Source organism: Macaca fascicularis, chromosome 3, assembly GCF_037993035.2.
Source record: "Macaca fascicularis isolate 582-1 chromosome 3, T2T-MFA8v1.1".
Classification (NCBI taxonomy): domain Eukaryota; kingdom Metazoa; phylum Chordata; class Mammalia; order Primates; family Cercopithecidae; genus Macaca; species Macaca fascicularis.
Genome location: NC_088377.1, coordinates 153,036,248 through 153,053,610, shown reverse-complemented (window position 1 = coordinate 153,053,610; position 17,363 = coordinate 153,036,248). Strand labels below are relative to the sequence as shown.

At 35.4% G+C, this 17,363-nt stretch overlaps 1 protein-coding gene across 12 annotated transcripts in view; it reads left to right on the top strand.

Annotated features, from left to right (window-relative positions):
• The window catches only part of IMMP2L (inner mitochondrial membrane peptidase subunit 2), an 872,645-nt gene that overhangs the window by 26,400 nt on the left and 828,882 nt on the right, over nt 1-17,363 (top strand). For 11 of the 12 annotated variants that reach the window (XM_045387477.3, XM_005550543.5, XM_065542471.2 and 8 more), the window contains one exon: nt 13,317-13,453. The exons of the other annotated variant lie outside the window; for it this stretch is intronic. In XM_045387477.3, coding sequence (XP_045243412.1) covers nt 13,319-13,453 — 135 coding nt within the window. In that variant the 5' untranslated portion in view covers nt 13,317-13,318. The remainder of the gene's footprint in view (nt 1-13,316; nt 13,454-17,363) is intronic. 12 annotated transcript variants of the gene reach the window in all.

Below are 17,363 nucleotides of genomic sequence, written 5' to 3'. Positions count from 1 at the left end.
CTCCCAAATTCGCTTTAATTGGGAGAAAACTTGCTCTTGGTTGGATCGAAACCTTCATGTACTGGGGAAAATTGTATATGAACCAGCATAGCTTTCACATAAGACTGATGTCATTTTCCTACATGTGAGCTAATTTACATTAAGAAATAGCTATTGTAGCAGAAAAAACTAGTATTAATATTGTTTTAGTATATAAAGATACTAAATACCCATTACTGAAGATATAAGTAATATGGAAAAATATACAGAATAAAGTTAAATTCCTTTCATTGCAAATAAATACTGTCATCATTTTGGTTCATATTCTTTATTATTTGACCTCTTTCTATGATGATAAGGATGACGATGAGGATGATGCTGTGTGGGTATAAAATTTCACATAAATGGGTTCATATTAAAAATGCAATTTTCCAACATTTTTGAAGCAGAATCTCAAGCAATATAACGATATATTGTTCTTTTTAATGATTGCAAATTATTCTGTTTGCATGCCATCATTTATTTACATATTTGTGGACATTTGGATTTTAGTTTTTCACCGCAATAAAAATGGTATGTTGAATATCCTTGATCATATCTTTGCATCCATAAAATAAATTCCTGGAGTGGTGTTTCTGAGTCAGAAGGTGTATTCATGTAACATTTTGGTATATATTGCCATATTATATTTGTCAGTTTGATAGACTAAAGTGATCCTTTGTTTTTATTTATATTGATGTTATTATCAGTGTGTTTACACATCTTTTTATGTCTTTATATACTGTCTATATTTTGTTTCAGTGAAATACCTTTCTCTCAAAATTATTGTCTTTTTTCTTATATTTTCTAAGAATTGTGTAATTTTAGAGATATTGAGCCTTCATGATTAATAAATATTATGATTTTTTAATATCCTGCTGATTGTCTTTTAACATTATGGCATGTTTTGATTTTTATGTAGTGAAATCTATCAGTATTTGTCTTTCATGTTTTCGGGGTTCTGTAAAATGTTCAGAAAGGCCTCTTTCTACCCTTAAAACACTGTTGCTTTTGTTTCCTTTTATTATTTTTATATTTCTATTTATTACATTTAATGTTTGGCTTATCTGGAATTTATTTTCTTATGATGAATTTAATAAATATCCAGCTTTGATTTTATTCTCCTTCCAAATTGTAGCTAATTGTTTCAACATAACTTGTTAATTCAACTTCTCTTCCCAATATGAATGTTGACTTTATCAAATACCAAGTTTCCTTGCGCCTTTGGGTCTTTTTGTGCTTTTCGTATTTATTAGTCATTTCTGCAAAACAAATAACCACCCAAATCAGTGGCTTAACACATTTATTATCTCACACAGTTTCCGTGGATCATCAGAAATTTAGGAGCAGCTCAGCTTTGTAGTTCTGATTCGTGTTTCTCTTAACGTTGAAGTTAAGATTTCAACTCTAGCCACAGTTGATGAAATTTCACAGGTATCTTAAAACAATGTCTTCCAATTTACAGGCAAGTATGCAAAAATCAAAACAAGGCATATAAGTATGGAGAATAATCTAAATGAGATCACAGTTCCATATGCTGTAATACTCACCATAGGCTCATTATAATACCTGGACTTTTTGTGCAGCAGACACTTGTGTCTGGGTAATGCTGTGCTCCATCTGCTTTTATCTCCAGGCCACTCAGGATGAGCTTCTTTGTACTCTGTCCTCTTGGCTGTTTTATTTATTTATATATTTATTTTTACTTTTTCTTTTTTTAACATATGCTTCTTGTCCTTTGTTGCCATTTCAGCAAATGTGCATGCGTGTTTGTGGGTACACTTGCACTTATAAGCTAAAAGGACCATAAGCACTCATTCTAAAGGAATTTATTTCTGTTGCTTTCACCTTAAATTGCATAAATCTTTTCCTCTGGTTTGCATCTTCAGTACTGAGTCTGCACTGTTGCTTTTTGAGCTCCCCATGGACTTGCAGCTGCCATACATGGGCTGCGGGCACCCTTCCAAATCTTTAAGCCATAGTCTGAACAGATTTTATTTTTGACAGACTAATCAGAGCCTTAATGTGCTTTCCTGATGGGGGAGACTGTGTTTCTAATTTTTTGTATTTATCATTTTGTAAAGAGTAGTAATAGTCCCTGGGCTAGCTATAAGTTTGCTGGTTAAATTGTATATTTCAGTCCTACTTTTTTGTGACTTTCTCTTTCCATTTTTGTCCCTTGGGGTCTAGTGACCTGGTTCTTTTGAGAAGCCTTCCTACTCCTGACTCCCAACCCTGATCAAAGGAAAGACCATGTTGTAGGTATGACTTGAGTTGATATGGCATTCTAGTAAAGGCATTTGCATTCTAGTATAGAAAGCAATATATTTGAAGCGTGAAGAGTAGGGGTCAGGATAGGATTTTCATGAGACCCAGAAACCATGTTCTTTAAAAAAATTTTTCAATTCTGCTTATTGTTGAGCCCTAATAAGACCCTTGTTCCATTCTAAAATAAGACCGAAGTAGGGCTGCAGTGTAAGAGAAGTGAATATGAAGCAGTGTTAGGCAGTAGGAAAAAATGTGAGGTAACAAAGTAGATAAGGAACAGCAAAGCTTGATACTTGGATGACTGTGCTTTGGAAACTGGCTGTCACATGATTGCTAGTGATATTTTTCCATTACTCATGTTATTGCCTAATGCCCACTTTCTAATATTTTTGTACCCTTCTTTTTTTAGGTTCTGAGTGTTACTACCTTTTTCTTATTTCCCCTGTCTCACTTCTTCTAAGTTTTGATTTTCAAAAGGTTCTTGAGATTTTTTTTTCTAGAGTGCTTTTTCCATTTATAGGCTTTCTTAATTTTTTTTAAAGCCAATTTTGAACACAGCCCAAATGCCAAATAATGCAGTATTTTCTTCTTAGCTATTCAGTGAGTATTCCTGATGCTGATAATATATCCTTTTACTAACCCAGTATATTATTACTTCAAGAAAAAATGGACTTATGGTGAAATAGTCCAGTATCCTCTACTTGCTTTGCTTGGGTTATGGATAAGTACCTGGTCTGTTTCATTTATACACATATTTAAGTCCTCATATTGTTAGCTTAAAATTCACATTGCCTTTAGCTTCTACTTAATGATAGCAGTTATACTTTTCTATTAAATTGGAAAAAAATAGAGTACAGTGTTGAAATCCAAACTTTGTGGTTATTAGGGTTTAAAGCTTACCAAGCTTCTCCTTGCTAATGGTTATCATTTAATAGGATTTTTCTCCCTCTGTAAAAAGCTATTATTGACTGTCTTATTAATTTTTATGGTAAACTTTTTGTGGAATTTATTTCATTTTAATAACTGAAATTTGAGATTAGGCATTTGTTGTAAATGTTGTTAAATGGTGTCTATTTGGAGTTACAGGATAAGGATAATTTATAGGATTAGGATGGCCTGAGCCAGTTCTTAAGAGAGTCCTAGAATATTGTTAAAGGATTTTGATTGATATGGTTTCCAAAAATATTGGAGCCATGAAGATGTCCATATTGATGAGGAAAAAAAAAAAAAACTAAAACAAAAAAATTCATATTCAGGCCGGACGTGATGGCTCACACCTGTAATTCCAACACTTTGGGAGGCTGAGGTGGGCGGATCATGAGGTCAGGAGATTGAGACCATCCTGGCTAACACGGTGAAACCTGTCTCTACTAAAAATACCAAAACAAAATTAGCTGGGTGTGGTGGTGGGCACCTGTAGTCCCAGCTCCTCGGGAGGCTGAGGCAGGAGAATGGTGTGAACTTGGGAGGTGGAGCTTGCAGTGAGCTGAGATGGTGCCACTGCACTCCAGCCTGGGCAACAAAGCAAGACTCAAAAAAAAAAAAAAATTCATATTCAGTCTTATGTCTCACTTGTCTTAATATATATCCTGTTCCCTGATCTGGCCAGCATTCTTGCTATCTCAGATGGGCTGTATGAATCTTCACTCTAATTATATTTTTCTTTTATCTGAGTGACTTAACAAATGTAATTTATTCTTTTATTTCCAGAGTTTTGAGGAAAAATTTTAAACATACAGAAACATTCTAAGATTTTTATAATGAACATTTTTAAACTCACCACCTACATTCTAATTCATTTTTTTTCTTTTTAGCCTTTCTCATCATGAATTTTTTTCCCTGTAATTCCAGTTCTTTTCTTCCTTTTTTTTTCTTTCCTCAATGACTATTATGTAATTTATTCCTGTGGTCCAATTCTGGCACTAAGTCATATATTTCCTTTTATTTTGCTTAAAAAAAGAAAAAACCTCAAGACACCTGACAGTGCTGAACACATTCTTGTTAACTGGTCAATATCAGTACATATGATTGCCCCTAACTGGTCAAATCTTAGAACAGCATGAGGTTCAAAGCAGAACAAAATGATTATATATTAAGTGTCTTATCACCTAGAAGATGGGCTTTATTGGTTTATTGTCTGTAATGGACATCCTTAATTCTGTTACCCTTTTTTGATTTGTTATTGGTAGTCCTCTTCCTTAGACAGAGCTAGTGCTTTATCTGAAGAAATACCCTTTGATGATCTAGCCATTTTCTTTACACAAATGCTTATGTAAACAAAACAAATGCATATGAACATTTTGAACTTCTGGAAACCCTGCAAGGTTTCACAGATGAAAAAGTTTGCTTACTGAGATAAAGTAATTTCCACACTGTTGAATCACGATTTGAACTTAGGTCTTGGATTCAAAGCCCAGCAGGTTTTCACTGACTTTCCCTCTTTGCTGATGCTGCTTCTGAAGAGCACCTTGGACAGGATGGGGCCTGCTCTTCTACAGAATCCGAGGGAAGGGTGTGCATAAATGCATGATGTTTGCAAGTTGGAGTCCTTACCAAAAAATCAGGAAGCCTTTCTGAATTTCCATATCCTAGTTGTTTCCTGGTTGTATTTTCTCTCTACATCAGTTGTACTAGAGCATGACCTTCAAATTCATTTGATTTTACGTATTGCTGACTTAAAATTGAATACATCAGTTTTAACCTCTCTTCTCTTAGTATCCAGATGCTTACCAGTTTACCAACAGAAAGTCACAATTATCTCCATGAAAGAAGCAATTTTATAGGGCGTATCTTCATCCTTGTATCAGTGTTGACTTCTTTATTGGGTATCTTTGCCAAAAAATGACTAACTTTATGCCTTACATAATTACATTTGTCCTCCTTTATTATTGTTGACTGTTTTTCCTCTTTCTTTCTTATTTCTTTTTTTGTGTATGTGCCATTTTGGTCTTTCCTGGGAATTTTCAGGTGAGAACTACTAACTCAGACAAGACTAAAGATAAAGAATTTGAAACTGGTATTCATGTTCTAAAGAGTACTAAGTGTCTGTTTATAAAATATTATTTACTTATAATGTGAAAGGAGCAAGGTAGTCCTGAAAAATTTTTTTAATTGCTCTCTATAGATTACTTGCCAAGATCTGCTTCCATTGGAACCAAAATTGTTGTAATTTATCAGTTTTTCTTTTTTATCCTTGTATTAGTCCAGATGTATCCAAATGTTTCCTGATTTTTCACATGCTTAGGCTCTGTTTACCAAGCCAGGTTATTGGTACCAGGGGCTGCTAGAAAGATCCATGGAGGATGACAGCTGGATTATGTGTGGTCATCTGCTTGTTTCTTGTGATCTTGTCACAGGTCCCTCTGGGGAGGAACTATGGCTTGGTTAATCTGGTGTCTTAACACAGTGTCTAGCACAAAGTTGGCACTTAATGTTGAAAGAATGAAAATGCAAACTCCACATGGAGAAACGACTGTGCTGGCCTTGTTCTATTTCACATATGTATCTCTTAGCACAATTCCATGGTGCATGGTACGTATGTATATACTGACCGATTCAGGCATTGTATGTCAGATTTGCTTGGATCCCCACTCTTGTGTTCTCTGATATTCATAGTTTGATAATTTCCTCTTTATAAATAAAATCTTGATTTTGTGTAGGCTTATGATGATGATTGAAAGGTTACATTTTACATAAGATACTGCTTTATAACTTATTATTTTCCTCTTACCTTCAAACCTCCCACACAACTTTTAAATAGTTTTTATAATTAGGATGACTTGTGGTGGATTTATCCACCTGGTTGCCATGGATGAGTGATTGGTGACTTTGTACAAGCTAAAATATAAGCAGACTTAAAAACAATTTTAGATGAATTAATGCATGATCAAGCCACAAGTTGTTATGGGAAGGAGAGAAATTTACAATGTGGGTTGTTATGTGGTTGAGGTCAGCATCACCAAGAAACTCTCACTTGTAAGTGCTGTATGCCAGGTGGCAAATATGATTTCACTTGATTCTGAAAGCTTATTTAAAAAATATTCTCAGTTTAAGTACTTCAGCAATGAACCTGGTGTACTTACAACTTTAAGCAATAATTTTCTCAGGAGCAGTGTTTTGAACCTCAATAACTTCCATAGTTACAAGAAGAATGAGGTAACTGATAAAGATTATTCCCTTTTTGCCAGGGATGATTTTAGTACCTCATTGTTATTGCTTAGATGAAATTTTTCTCAGAGGAAGTCGGGGCTAGTACTTATTAGTGTGGTGGTTTTAAACATTTAAAGTGTATACAAAAGACCGGATCATCTGAATGATTCTTTGGCAATTTACATAGACAAGGAGATGCATTAACTTTGCCAATATGTGAATGCCATAAAACTTTAAGAAAATTATTGGATATGACAACATAGAAATGTTGTGTTCATTTCTTCATGTATGTATGGCTTCTTTAGTATTTACTTGATAGAAGCCTTTAACAGTGTTTTATTATTATGAAATATAGGTGCCCCTCACAATTCAGATAAGACAGCACTGAATTGAGCCTTTTCTTTTCAGCCTCTGAAAATAGCAACCACTTGTACCTTGTTTCCAAGGTAGCCTTTATTGCCCTTGCTTCCTTGGCTTGGAGCAGGATCAGCACACTATCAGACTGACACATCTCCCTCATGCTCCTTTTTAATCTCTCAGAAAAACACTTGCCCTGACTTTGTTGGGCAGGGGATGGTAGCAGTGCTCTGGTCAGCAGTCGAGTTGTGGAAATGAGAAGTGAAAGAGCAACAGTGTTCAGGTCTTTATATTTAAAATGTTCTTTTACATGATTTGCACTGGTTTCAGCTCCCTCACCATTGTGTCTTTTAACCAGTTGTTTAATAAAATTAATTCTTTTTTATTTTCGACACTTAAAAAAGTCTCAAACCATAAAGGCAACTACTTTTTCTTAGTCAATAATGATCTCAGTATATTTTTTTAGTATCTGCTAAAGTTCTTAAGAAACAATTAAAAACAATAAAAAATTATAGAAATAAAGCATTCTGGCTTAGAAAGAACCTTAGGTATTACATCTAACCCTTCCTCCCCCTCACTTTTTTTGGAGACAGGGTCTTGTTTGGTCACCTAGGCTGTAGTGTGGTGGCACAGTCATAGCTCACTGCAGCCTCAAACTCCTTAGCTCAAGCAGTCCTTCCATCTCAGCCTACCAAGTAGATAGGACTACAGGTGTATGCTACCATGCCTGGCTAATTTTTAAATTTTTAGCAGAGATAGGAGTCTTGCTGTGTTGCCCAGGCCTCGAACTCCTCACTTGAGTTCTTGCTTGGCCTCCCAAATAAGCCCCTTCTTGTTACACACGAGGAAATAGGCACAGAAGTGACTTGTTCAAAGTCATGGAGCTGGTTATAGACAGACACAGATTATCCACCTCAGGTCTCCTGAGTCTCATTACCATGCTCCTTTTTGGGTACCAGTGACTAAATGGAGTAGAAGTAATGTAGGAGAACATTACTGGAAAAGAAGAGGAAGCTCAAAATTCAGGGAATGTGAATTTAATGCAACGTTTATTAATGTTTCCCCCTAATTTACATTTTAATCATGCATACTACCTTATCACTAAGATAGCTGTGGCATCATACTTGGAAGCATTCTATTTCTATCCTGCAGGTATCCTCAGCTATTTTGTGAAGGTCCATGCATGCAGGGTATGATGAACAGCAAAGAGAAGACATGTTTCCATTCTGTGCCTCTTAAAAGTAGTGAACATTTGACAGAACTTTCCAGAAGTTTCCAGAAATATGACAGCCTGCATTGGCTGCATAAACAACATTATAGTCAGTTAAATATATTGATTGCTGCATAAACAGGAAATAATCTTGCTCAGTGTTGTTTGTACTACTTAGAGCAGCAGAGACTGGAGTGAGAGTGTGGTTTGTTCATTGTGATGGGATAGAGATTAACACTAGTGTTACCCCATATTATCTGTATATCAAAGTGACTTCCTAGGGCAGATACCATCTTTCTTTTTTAGAAACCAGCTAAAGTTCAAAGAAGAAAATAGTAATCGTCTCTATTCCTAGCCTCCAGAATTAACCACTGTTAGCATTTTGATGCTGCTTTCTTCCCTCTTTTGGTATACTTTAATAACTACACAAGTAATATATGGGTGGTTATTAAACAATTAAAACAATATAAATAATATTCAATTTAAAATACTTTTATGTGCACATATAAATGTATGTAGAAATGTATTGTTTATTGAAAGTTTTTGAATGGTACTATACTATATGCTTAGCCATCTTTATATCCTCTGTACTTAGCATTGTTGCTTGATAGTAAATAAATGCTTACTGAATTAAAAATTCACGTAATAAATTTTGTATATACTCTATCCAAACTGAACTTATTTTAGTTTCTTAAACAGCTACATTTTATTTTGCCCCTAGGCCTTCATATATGTTACTGCTTTTACCTGAAATGCCCAGGTCTTCCCTCAAATGCCATTTTTTCAGGGGTGGGGGTGTAGTGGGGCAGGCCTTCCTTGATCATTTTCTGATAAGACAGCCTTGCTTCATGCTGTCGTGCTTCAGGGCTATCGTCCCTTTTTAATGCTCATCCATTGGAAATAATTGTTGAAGGGCAGTCTTCCTTGGTATATTGTAACTCCTTGAGGGCAGGGAGCACATCTGCTTGTTTGCCAAAAAAAAGTTTGAGGAATGGAATTATGAGCATAATTTTAGTATGAAATATTTTGACATGTAATTCAAGAGAATGACAAAATAACAGTGCTTTGACAGGCTACCACAGCCCCTTGACACTTTATTTCCTTCCTTCTCCCATCATTGCCCATCTAATTCCAGCTCCTGTCAGTTCAACTTCCAACATACATACTTAAATCTGCCCATTTTAGTCCGTCTCCACTATCATCCTACTCCAACTATCATCTCTTGCCCTGGACCACTAGAATAATCTGGTTTCCCTATATCCATTTTTGTCCTATCCAGACTTTCAGATAGATGATTATTTCAAAACGCAGATACGATCATTCACCTCCATTTTAGAACATTTCAGTTACTTCGCATTTGCTGCAAATCCTTACAGGGCCTGCGAGGTCTTAACTGCTCTGGCATTTACATTGCCTCCTCCCATTTATGTCCCACTGTACTCTTCCACTTCCTGTGTGCTTTATCTACACCAGCCTCCCTTCAGTTGTCCATCACAACATGACCACTCCTGTCACAGGGACTTTGCATGTGACATGGCTGCTCTCTGGAATACCCTTGCCTACCCCACAGTTCTTTATCTAGACAACTCCTCCTCATTTTTGAGTTCAGCCTCTTCCTCAAAGACCTTTCCTGACCTCTCTGTATCTCTCTCATAGCACTTATTACAACTCTTATGTATGTTTATGTGATTTTCAGATTGACCCTTATCATTCCATAGTTGGTTGTAAAAACTCGATGAGATAGGGGACTGGGACTGGCCTTGCTCACTGTTTTATGGTTCCCTGGTGCCTAACACAGTGCTTGTGGAAGACCCTTAGTAAACACTGGTTGAAAGAATGAATAAGCCAAGTAGTAAGTGAGTGGGTAGATGAGTGGATGGATGATTGAACTGCCTTAGCAGGGACAAAGAGACAATCCACTGGAAGTCATTTTCTCATGGAACCAGGTGGAGGTTAGAATGTAGAATCTGGTAGTGGTGTTCATTTTCTGTACAATGTTTGTTCTGCAGGTACTTAATGTAGTACGGAGGTAAACTAAATGTAAGGAGACATTCAGGATGATATTTCTTTGCTAACTTTTCCCCTTTTCTCATTTTCACAAGGTAATAAACTTGAGGAGTGAGTAAACATCTGACCTTTAAACACCCAAATATCAGTATTTTCCAGACTGGCTCTAAGGGAATCACTTGAAGTGTTTTATTTTGGTGGTCTGAGTGAGAGTGGGGATCTTCATTTTTAAGCATGTCAATCAAGGCAAGCTTGGGAAACACTACCCTGGAATTATTATCTGGGAGTTGTATGTGACTTAAACATAAGTGTAGACCACCTAAAATAACTTTGAAGCTGTCAAACTGGTCAAAGAGGAATTGATTACTTACTGTTGAGCCATTTCCTTTCTATTCTACATAGTAACTATTTTTTTTTCCCTATGTACATGGGAGCATGTTATAAATTACTTGTGGAGTCAGATATTTTATAATCTGAAATCTTTGGATATATTTATTTATATTTTGGAAACATTAAAAAGAATAGATGTGGAGGTCATTCCATTTATACATTTATTGTAAGACCGATGTTTGTGTTGTTAAACCTGTGGTTAGAAGTGTTTTCAGAGAGACTGAGCTAATGAAATCTAATATTGAGGAGAATGCATCTTTTGCATCTTGAAGGTACTAATTTGATAAATATGTCAAAGTTATTCTTCTATATTAAGGCAGATAGTACATGATAAATGGGACCTTTGTAAAATAGTCCATTGGAAAAGTATATTAAATCTTTTGTAGAGATATGTAAAAGGAGCTAGTAAAGGTGTTTTGATTCTAGGCAAAAGATGTCATTGAAGAGAAACTAGTTTTACTCAAGGGCTCACATTAAAGCTGGGTATGAATGAATGAAACATGTCAAGCAGGTTTACTCTTTTAGGAGTATAGTGGTTAAGATAGCTCACAGAAACAGTCAGTACCTTGGGCCAAACACATTTCTTGAGTACCAGATGTGTGAAATCATAAGCAATTTAACTTAAGATTATAGTTGTTAGATGAGTTTGAATGAAAACATGTTTTTAAATTGCTTATATTCTAAAGTTAGTCTGAGTTACATTTATTCTGATTAGGTATAAAAAGATTACTGGTTTGGGTGAATGTTATGTTATGTGCAATATATGTTGATAAAAGTATAAAAAACAAGAGTACTGGTCTTAATTACTTACCTTGCATACATATAGCCCTTATTGATGTCAGTTACAGTAGGTAATTCAGAATTAGCCAATTTAGATTATCATTCATCTTTTTCCTGTGATATATTAAAGATTTGGGAGGGAATTAGTGGTTGAGTATTTTTATTTTTATCTATTTTCTGAGTAAACAGATAACATTGTGAGTTTTATGGTATACAACACAATGTTTTGAAGTACATGTACATTGTGGAATGGTTAAATCTAGCTAATTAATAAATGCATTATCTAACATATTTATCATTTTTGTGGTAAGAGCATGTAAGATCCACTCTGTTTACATTTTTCAGGAATACAATATCTTATCATTAGCTATACTCACCTTACTATACAACAGATGTCCTGAAATGTATTCCTCCTAAATGTAATTATATCTCCTTTGAGCAACATCTCCCCAACCCCTCCTCCCCACTAACTACCCCACCTTCTGGTAACTACCATTCTACTTTCTACTTTTATGAGTTTAACTTTTTTAGATTCTATATATGAGTGATTGTGCAATATTGTCTTTGTGTGCCTGGATTATTTTACTTAACTTAATGTCCTCCAGGTTTTTCCATGTTGTATCAGATGGCAGGATTTCATTCTTTTTTATGGCGAAACATCTTAAAGTTATCTCACATCTTAAAGTTCATTCATCCATTGATGGACACTTAGATTAATTCCATACCTTGGCTATTATGAATAGTGCTGTGATAAACATGAGAGTGCAAATATCTCTTCTATATATTGATTTCAGTTCCTTTGGATATATTCCTAAGAATAGGATTACAGAATCACATGGTAGTTCTATTTTTAACTTTTTGAGGAACCTCCATACTGTTTTCTATAATGGCCATATTAATTTACATTCCCATAAAGAGTATATAAGGGTTCCTTTTTCTCCACCTTTGCCAGCACTTGTTGTCTTTTGATAATGGCCATTTTAACTGGGGTGGAATGATATCCATGTGGTTTTGATTTGCATTTCCCTTATGACTGCACATTCTTTTCATATACCTGTTGGCTATTTGTATGTCTTCTTTTGAGAAATTATTGTTAAGCTCTTTTGACCATTTTTTAATTGAGTTGTCTTTTTGCTATTGAGTTGTTCGAGTTCCTTATGTGTTTTTGGATATTAGCCTCTTGTCAGAAGTATAGTTTGCATGTATTTTCTTCCATTCTGTAGGTTGTCTCTTTATTATGTTGATTATTTGCTGCACAGAAACTTTTTAGCTTGATGTAATCCCCATTGTCTGTTTTGCTTTGGTTGCCTGTGCTTTTGAAGTCTTATCCAAAAAAGTCTTGCCAAGACTCCAGCTTGTGTGACAGAGTGAGACCCTGTCTAAAAACAACAACAACAATACCAACACTGCCACCACCAACAGTGCAAGTGATTTATCTCTGATTTAACAGTCCAAATGTAAGCAATGCAGGACAGTATGGTGCCTCCATAGTGTTGCAGACCTAGGATCCTTCCATTTTGTTGCTTTGTCATCTTTACTTGAAGCTTTTATCTCATAGTTTGAGATGGCCACCCCTACTCCAACCACCAAATTGTTACAGTTATAAAATGGGGAAGAAAAGGGAGGGCATCCTCCTTTTCAGGGTACAACCTAGAAGTATATCCTTTCTACTCATGCTGTTGATCAAATCTAGTGACATGGTCACACTTAGCTGCAAGGGAGGCTGGAAATAGTCTTCAGTTGGGCAGCCACGTGTTCCACTGAAACTTTTATTGCTGTAGAAGAGAACAGATATCAGGGGTATAAGGAGTAACTTCATCATAATAGTCAGCAACAGAAAAGAATTTACTTCTGGAATGCTTATTTTTTTCTAACTTACTGTTTTGTGTGGAGAAATTTTCTACTGAAGTTAGCAAGTGGACTTGAGTCGTGGAAAAGCGTTAACCTGAGTTCATGTATTTTGCTTTAGGACTTTAACTAAGTCAGATTTATTCTGACGGTTACAGGAATGAGTGTGAAATATATTAAGAGACAAGATTGCCCTTTGGTAACTCTTACTTTTCATGTACTGTTTTTATGTTTTTGTTTTTCACCTATCTTGAGACTAATTTCATAGTTGTTTTCTTTGTATTTTTAGGTATGGCACAGTCACAAGGGTGGGTGAAAAGATACATCAAGGCCTTTTGTAAAGGCTTCTTTGTGGCGGTGCCTGTGGCAGTGACTTTCTTGGATCGGGTCGCCTGTGTGGCAAGAGTAGAAGGAGCATCGATGCAGGTGAAAATGATATAACTTAATTCTTCAAAGCACATACTTCATTGTTTTTCAAGCACTAGAAATGAGAGTGCTAATTATTATTCCTATTCTGGGAACTGAAAGGTTATAAAAAGGCATTGAAATGAAATTTTACTTTACTGAATGTGTTCTTAAGGTCTTCTAAAACAGTCATATTATAATCAGAGGAGAGGTTAATAAAAGTAACTATCAGTTCTCTGGGGAGATGCTTAAGAAATTATACTAAATGACACTATTTTCTATTAATATGGCTCTATTCGAATATCCTTTTAATGCGAAATTATTAGTGTAGTTGCAAGATAGGCTCGAGTCACAATCAGTTGCTCTGTTGTTATATAGGTATATGATTTCAGTTTGTAGAAATGTCTAGACCATTGATCCCAGATATTGTATTGTGTTCTTTAAGCATGTTGCTAATTGAAAAGATTAAGTGCAGTTTACAGTGGAAGAACTTTGGAGTGGAGATTTCCAGAAGTTTTATGCAAATAGTCTTCTGGAATAACTTGGAGAAAATTATGTTGTCCTAAAGTTGATGTCTAGAGCCTAGTGGTTTTAGTAAGTTTATGCAGTTAGGCAGAAATTGCATTTTGTTATGGGGTTTGGTTTCTTGTATTATCAATATGTATTAAGTTCATGCGTTGTGCTAAATAGTTATATAAAACAAATAACTAAAATGAATATATAACCTTCTAAAAAATCAAAATTATACAGAGAATAACCAGCTTAGTTTTTTTTTTCTTTTTGTTTTATTTAGAGCTAGTTAAGGGCATAGTTATCAGCTTTAGGGAGTTAGAATTAGTTTGCTTTATTTATTATAATTATGGTGTTGAACTTCTCCCTGAGTTCTGGTAGTCAGTGAGATACAGAAGGTCAGGGAATCCTTTAGCTTCTTTGGGAAAAGCTACATATTTAAAGCTGGACTGCCTTTATATTCTACTTCCATCATTTGAGCACAGTTAGGGCCTTCTCTTGGGCAGAAGATTCTGCTCTCAACCCTTGTCTTTCAGATTCTCTCCATAGTGGGTCACCAGCCCAAAGCAAACTGGTCACTTACTTTGAATGCAAAAATATCTTAATGTAGGGGTACAGTAAACATAGGAAGGGAGATTTACAGGCATATGGCTTTAAATACACTTTAACACATTTAAGATAGAATGTATTTTATATTTGTTGCCTCTTTAATCTTGAATTCCTAGCAGCCTTGTCTTAGACCCAATCCTTAGGAAAATGTAGACATTCTTTGCTGAGCTTTGGAGTCAGATTCTTCATTTCAGATTAAAACTGCCTTCTTCACAGCCATCCACATTCCTTTTTGGTCCCAAGGATCCCTTTGAATCCATTCACAAGCATGTATCTTTTGGTAATAAATAATCCAGTTAAGAATGATTTTTTCCCCCAATTTTGTTACTGTTGTCTTGCTATACAACTATCACTGTTCTAAGAAGAACTTTTCCAGAACACAAAATCTCCTTACTTTGGATCCAGTGATATTCCAGAGGATCATGTGGCAATCATAATATCCCAGTCTTCATATTTTTAGCCCAATATATTCCTACGGAACATCTATGTTGATGGCTTGTGCTGAGAGCTAAAGCAGTTCATTGCATAATATGAGATACAGGTCTTGCTTACAAGACCCTGACTGTCTTATGAAAGAACAAGACTTATCCCCAGTGAAGAAGGTAGTGAAGAAAGTGTTAAATCATGTTATTTCTAAATGTCGATTCATGGACTAAAGCCAGGTTTGCATTAGATATATTTGAATTTGCAGAGGTATTAGAATTTCTTGCAGTATTCCTGGGCCCTACCCCTAAGAAGTCAAATTTATTATGTTAGAATTTGTTTGGTATATTGTGTATAGTTTCCTCGGCTACTGGTAATAGGAAAATAGCTTGGTACAAAGGGAATTTGTTGGAAGGCTTATTATATACACACAAGGAAGTCAGGAGTGAGGCAGTTGTCAGGGACAACTAGAGCCAGGACCTGAATGCTGTCGGAGTGCTCCGTCTTCTTTCTAAGTTCTTCTCTACATCTTGGCTTAGCTCCCTAAGACCAGCTTTCTTTGCATAGCAGGGTACATGGCTGCTGGCAGCTCGCATGCCCAGTTTCTTCACCGCCTGAGAGAGATTGCTCCTACTGCCTTAATTTCAGTTTGGAGTATCTTGGGGAAGGACTGTGATGTATTCAGCTTGGGTCACATGCCCTTTTCTATACAACTATACAGATCAACTTTGGCCACCAGGATGGGGAACCGTGATTGGTCCAGCTTTGAACAAGTATACACCCCAAGTCTGTGGCTAGGCCAAGTGATCTGTAAGAAAATGCCAACATCTCTTTGAATCACGTTGTTCTGTGGGAATTAGGGGGTGGAGTATAGGTGACATTTCCTAGAGGAAAGAGAATGCTATTTTCTGAATCAAAGTAGAATGGAATTCTAGGAAGAAAGGAAAACAAGTTTTTACAATCGGGTCTATATTTCATGAAATTTAGACCAACTCTAGGTATAATAGATAATTTAATTTACAGTTTCACTAGATACCAGTAAATCATACTTTAAATTATTTAAGAGCAGAAATTACAATAATGAGATTTACAGATTAACTAATTCAACATATTTGAAGACATCTTTGCTACTATACAGCTTTGATCAACTAAACATGTTTATATCATGGGGTTCAACAGAATTTTTGACAATTGGGATAAATTCTTCTCTTTAAATTTCTCTAATGACTCAAGGACTGAAATAGTTGGCATGGTGTGGAGATCTCTGGAAGTCCCTGAGCATCCTGCAAGGAACACAGCTGCTTTTCTTTACTCTGGGAAAAGCCACTCTTGAAGGTCACTCAGCAACTGGTAGAAACATTATTTAAGAAATAGCCAAGGATTGAAAAATTAAATCTCATGAAAGGGACATGTAATACTAGTATTTTGGGTTTATTGAATACATACTGTTATGATAACACTGGAAATTCACTTTGAGTAACCAATTTTGCTGTAAAAATTGTTTTTCGATCTTTCAAAAATTCTGTTGGTGTGTGTTTAGGGGCAGCATGTTTTTAAGATTCCCTCTATGAGAAATACTTATTTACTTATTAAACACTACTCAGTGGTTCTTTTTTCAGGTTAGGATTTTCAATATTAATTTGCAATTCATTAAGTGTTTGACTAGAAAGATAAGGGTGATCAAACATGGGAAGTATCAGCTAATTAAAGGCAAGCCACAAATGAAAATAAAGTTTCTAATGATGCATTGGTACAATTCAATGGAAAATAGGATTTAGTTTATAAAATATTTTGTTTTTATAAAGCCGTAGAGCTACATTCATTTCATTAGATGAGTTGTCCCTTTTGCAATGCTCGACACAATAAATGCTGGCACAAATTGGTGGTTAATGATTATTCATACTGACCTATTCACCTCATGCACATGAATCACTTCTACTGGTTGCTGAAAGGTTACCTATGAAAGTAGATGTTCTTCCTTTTCTTAAAAAAGAAGCACCACATTACACGACATTCATTTAATTCAGGAAATGAAGACTGATATTGCATATAGTTGAAACTACAGAGGGAATTTATGTAGGTGGAATGTAATTATTCAGATTAGAACTTTAATCGCTTACAGAGGCTTTTAGAGTAAAAGGGTGCCCTAGGAATAGTTTAATGACCTCATGCCAAAGTTTTAGGTTTTATTTGAGTGAGAATTCCTGCAGTGGGGTTACTGGTCCTGATAAAAAAAAGTATATGCTTTCTACATTTAAAACTAAGATTTAAGACTTTGAAAAGTAAGTAAAAGAAATAATTTTGTGTCATTATCTTTTTTTTTTTTTGTAATTGATACATAATTTTTACATAGTATACCATTTTCCTATTTTCATTTGCATGGCCAGAG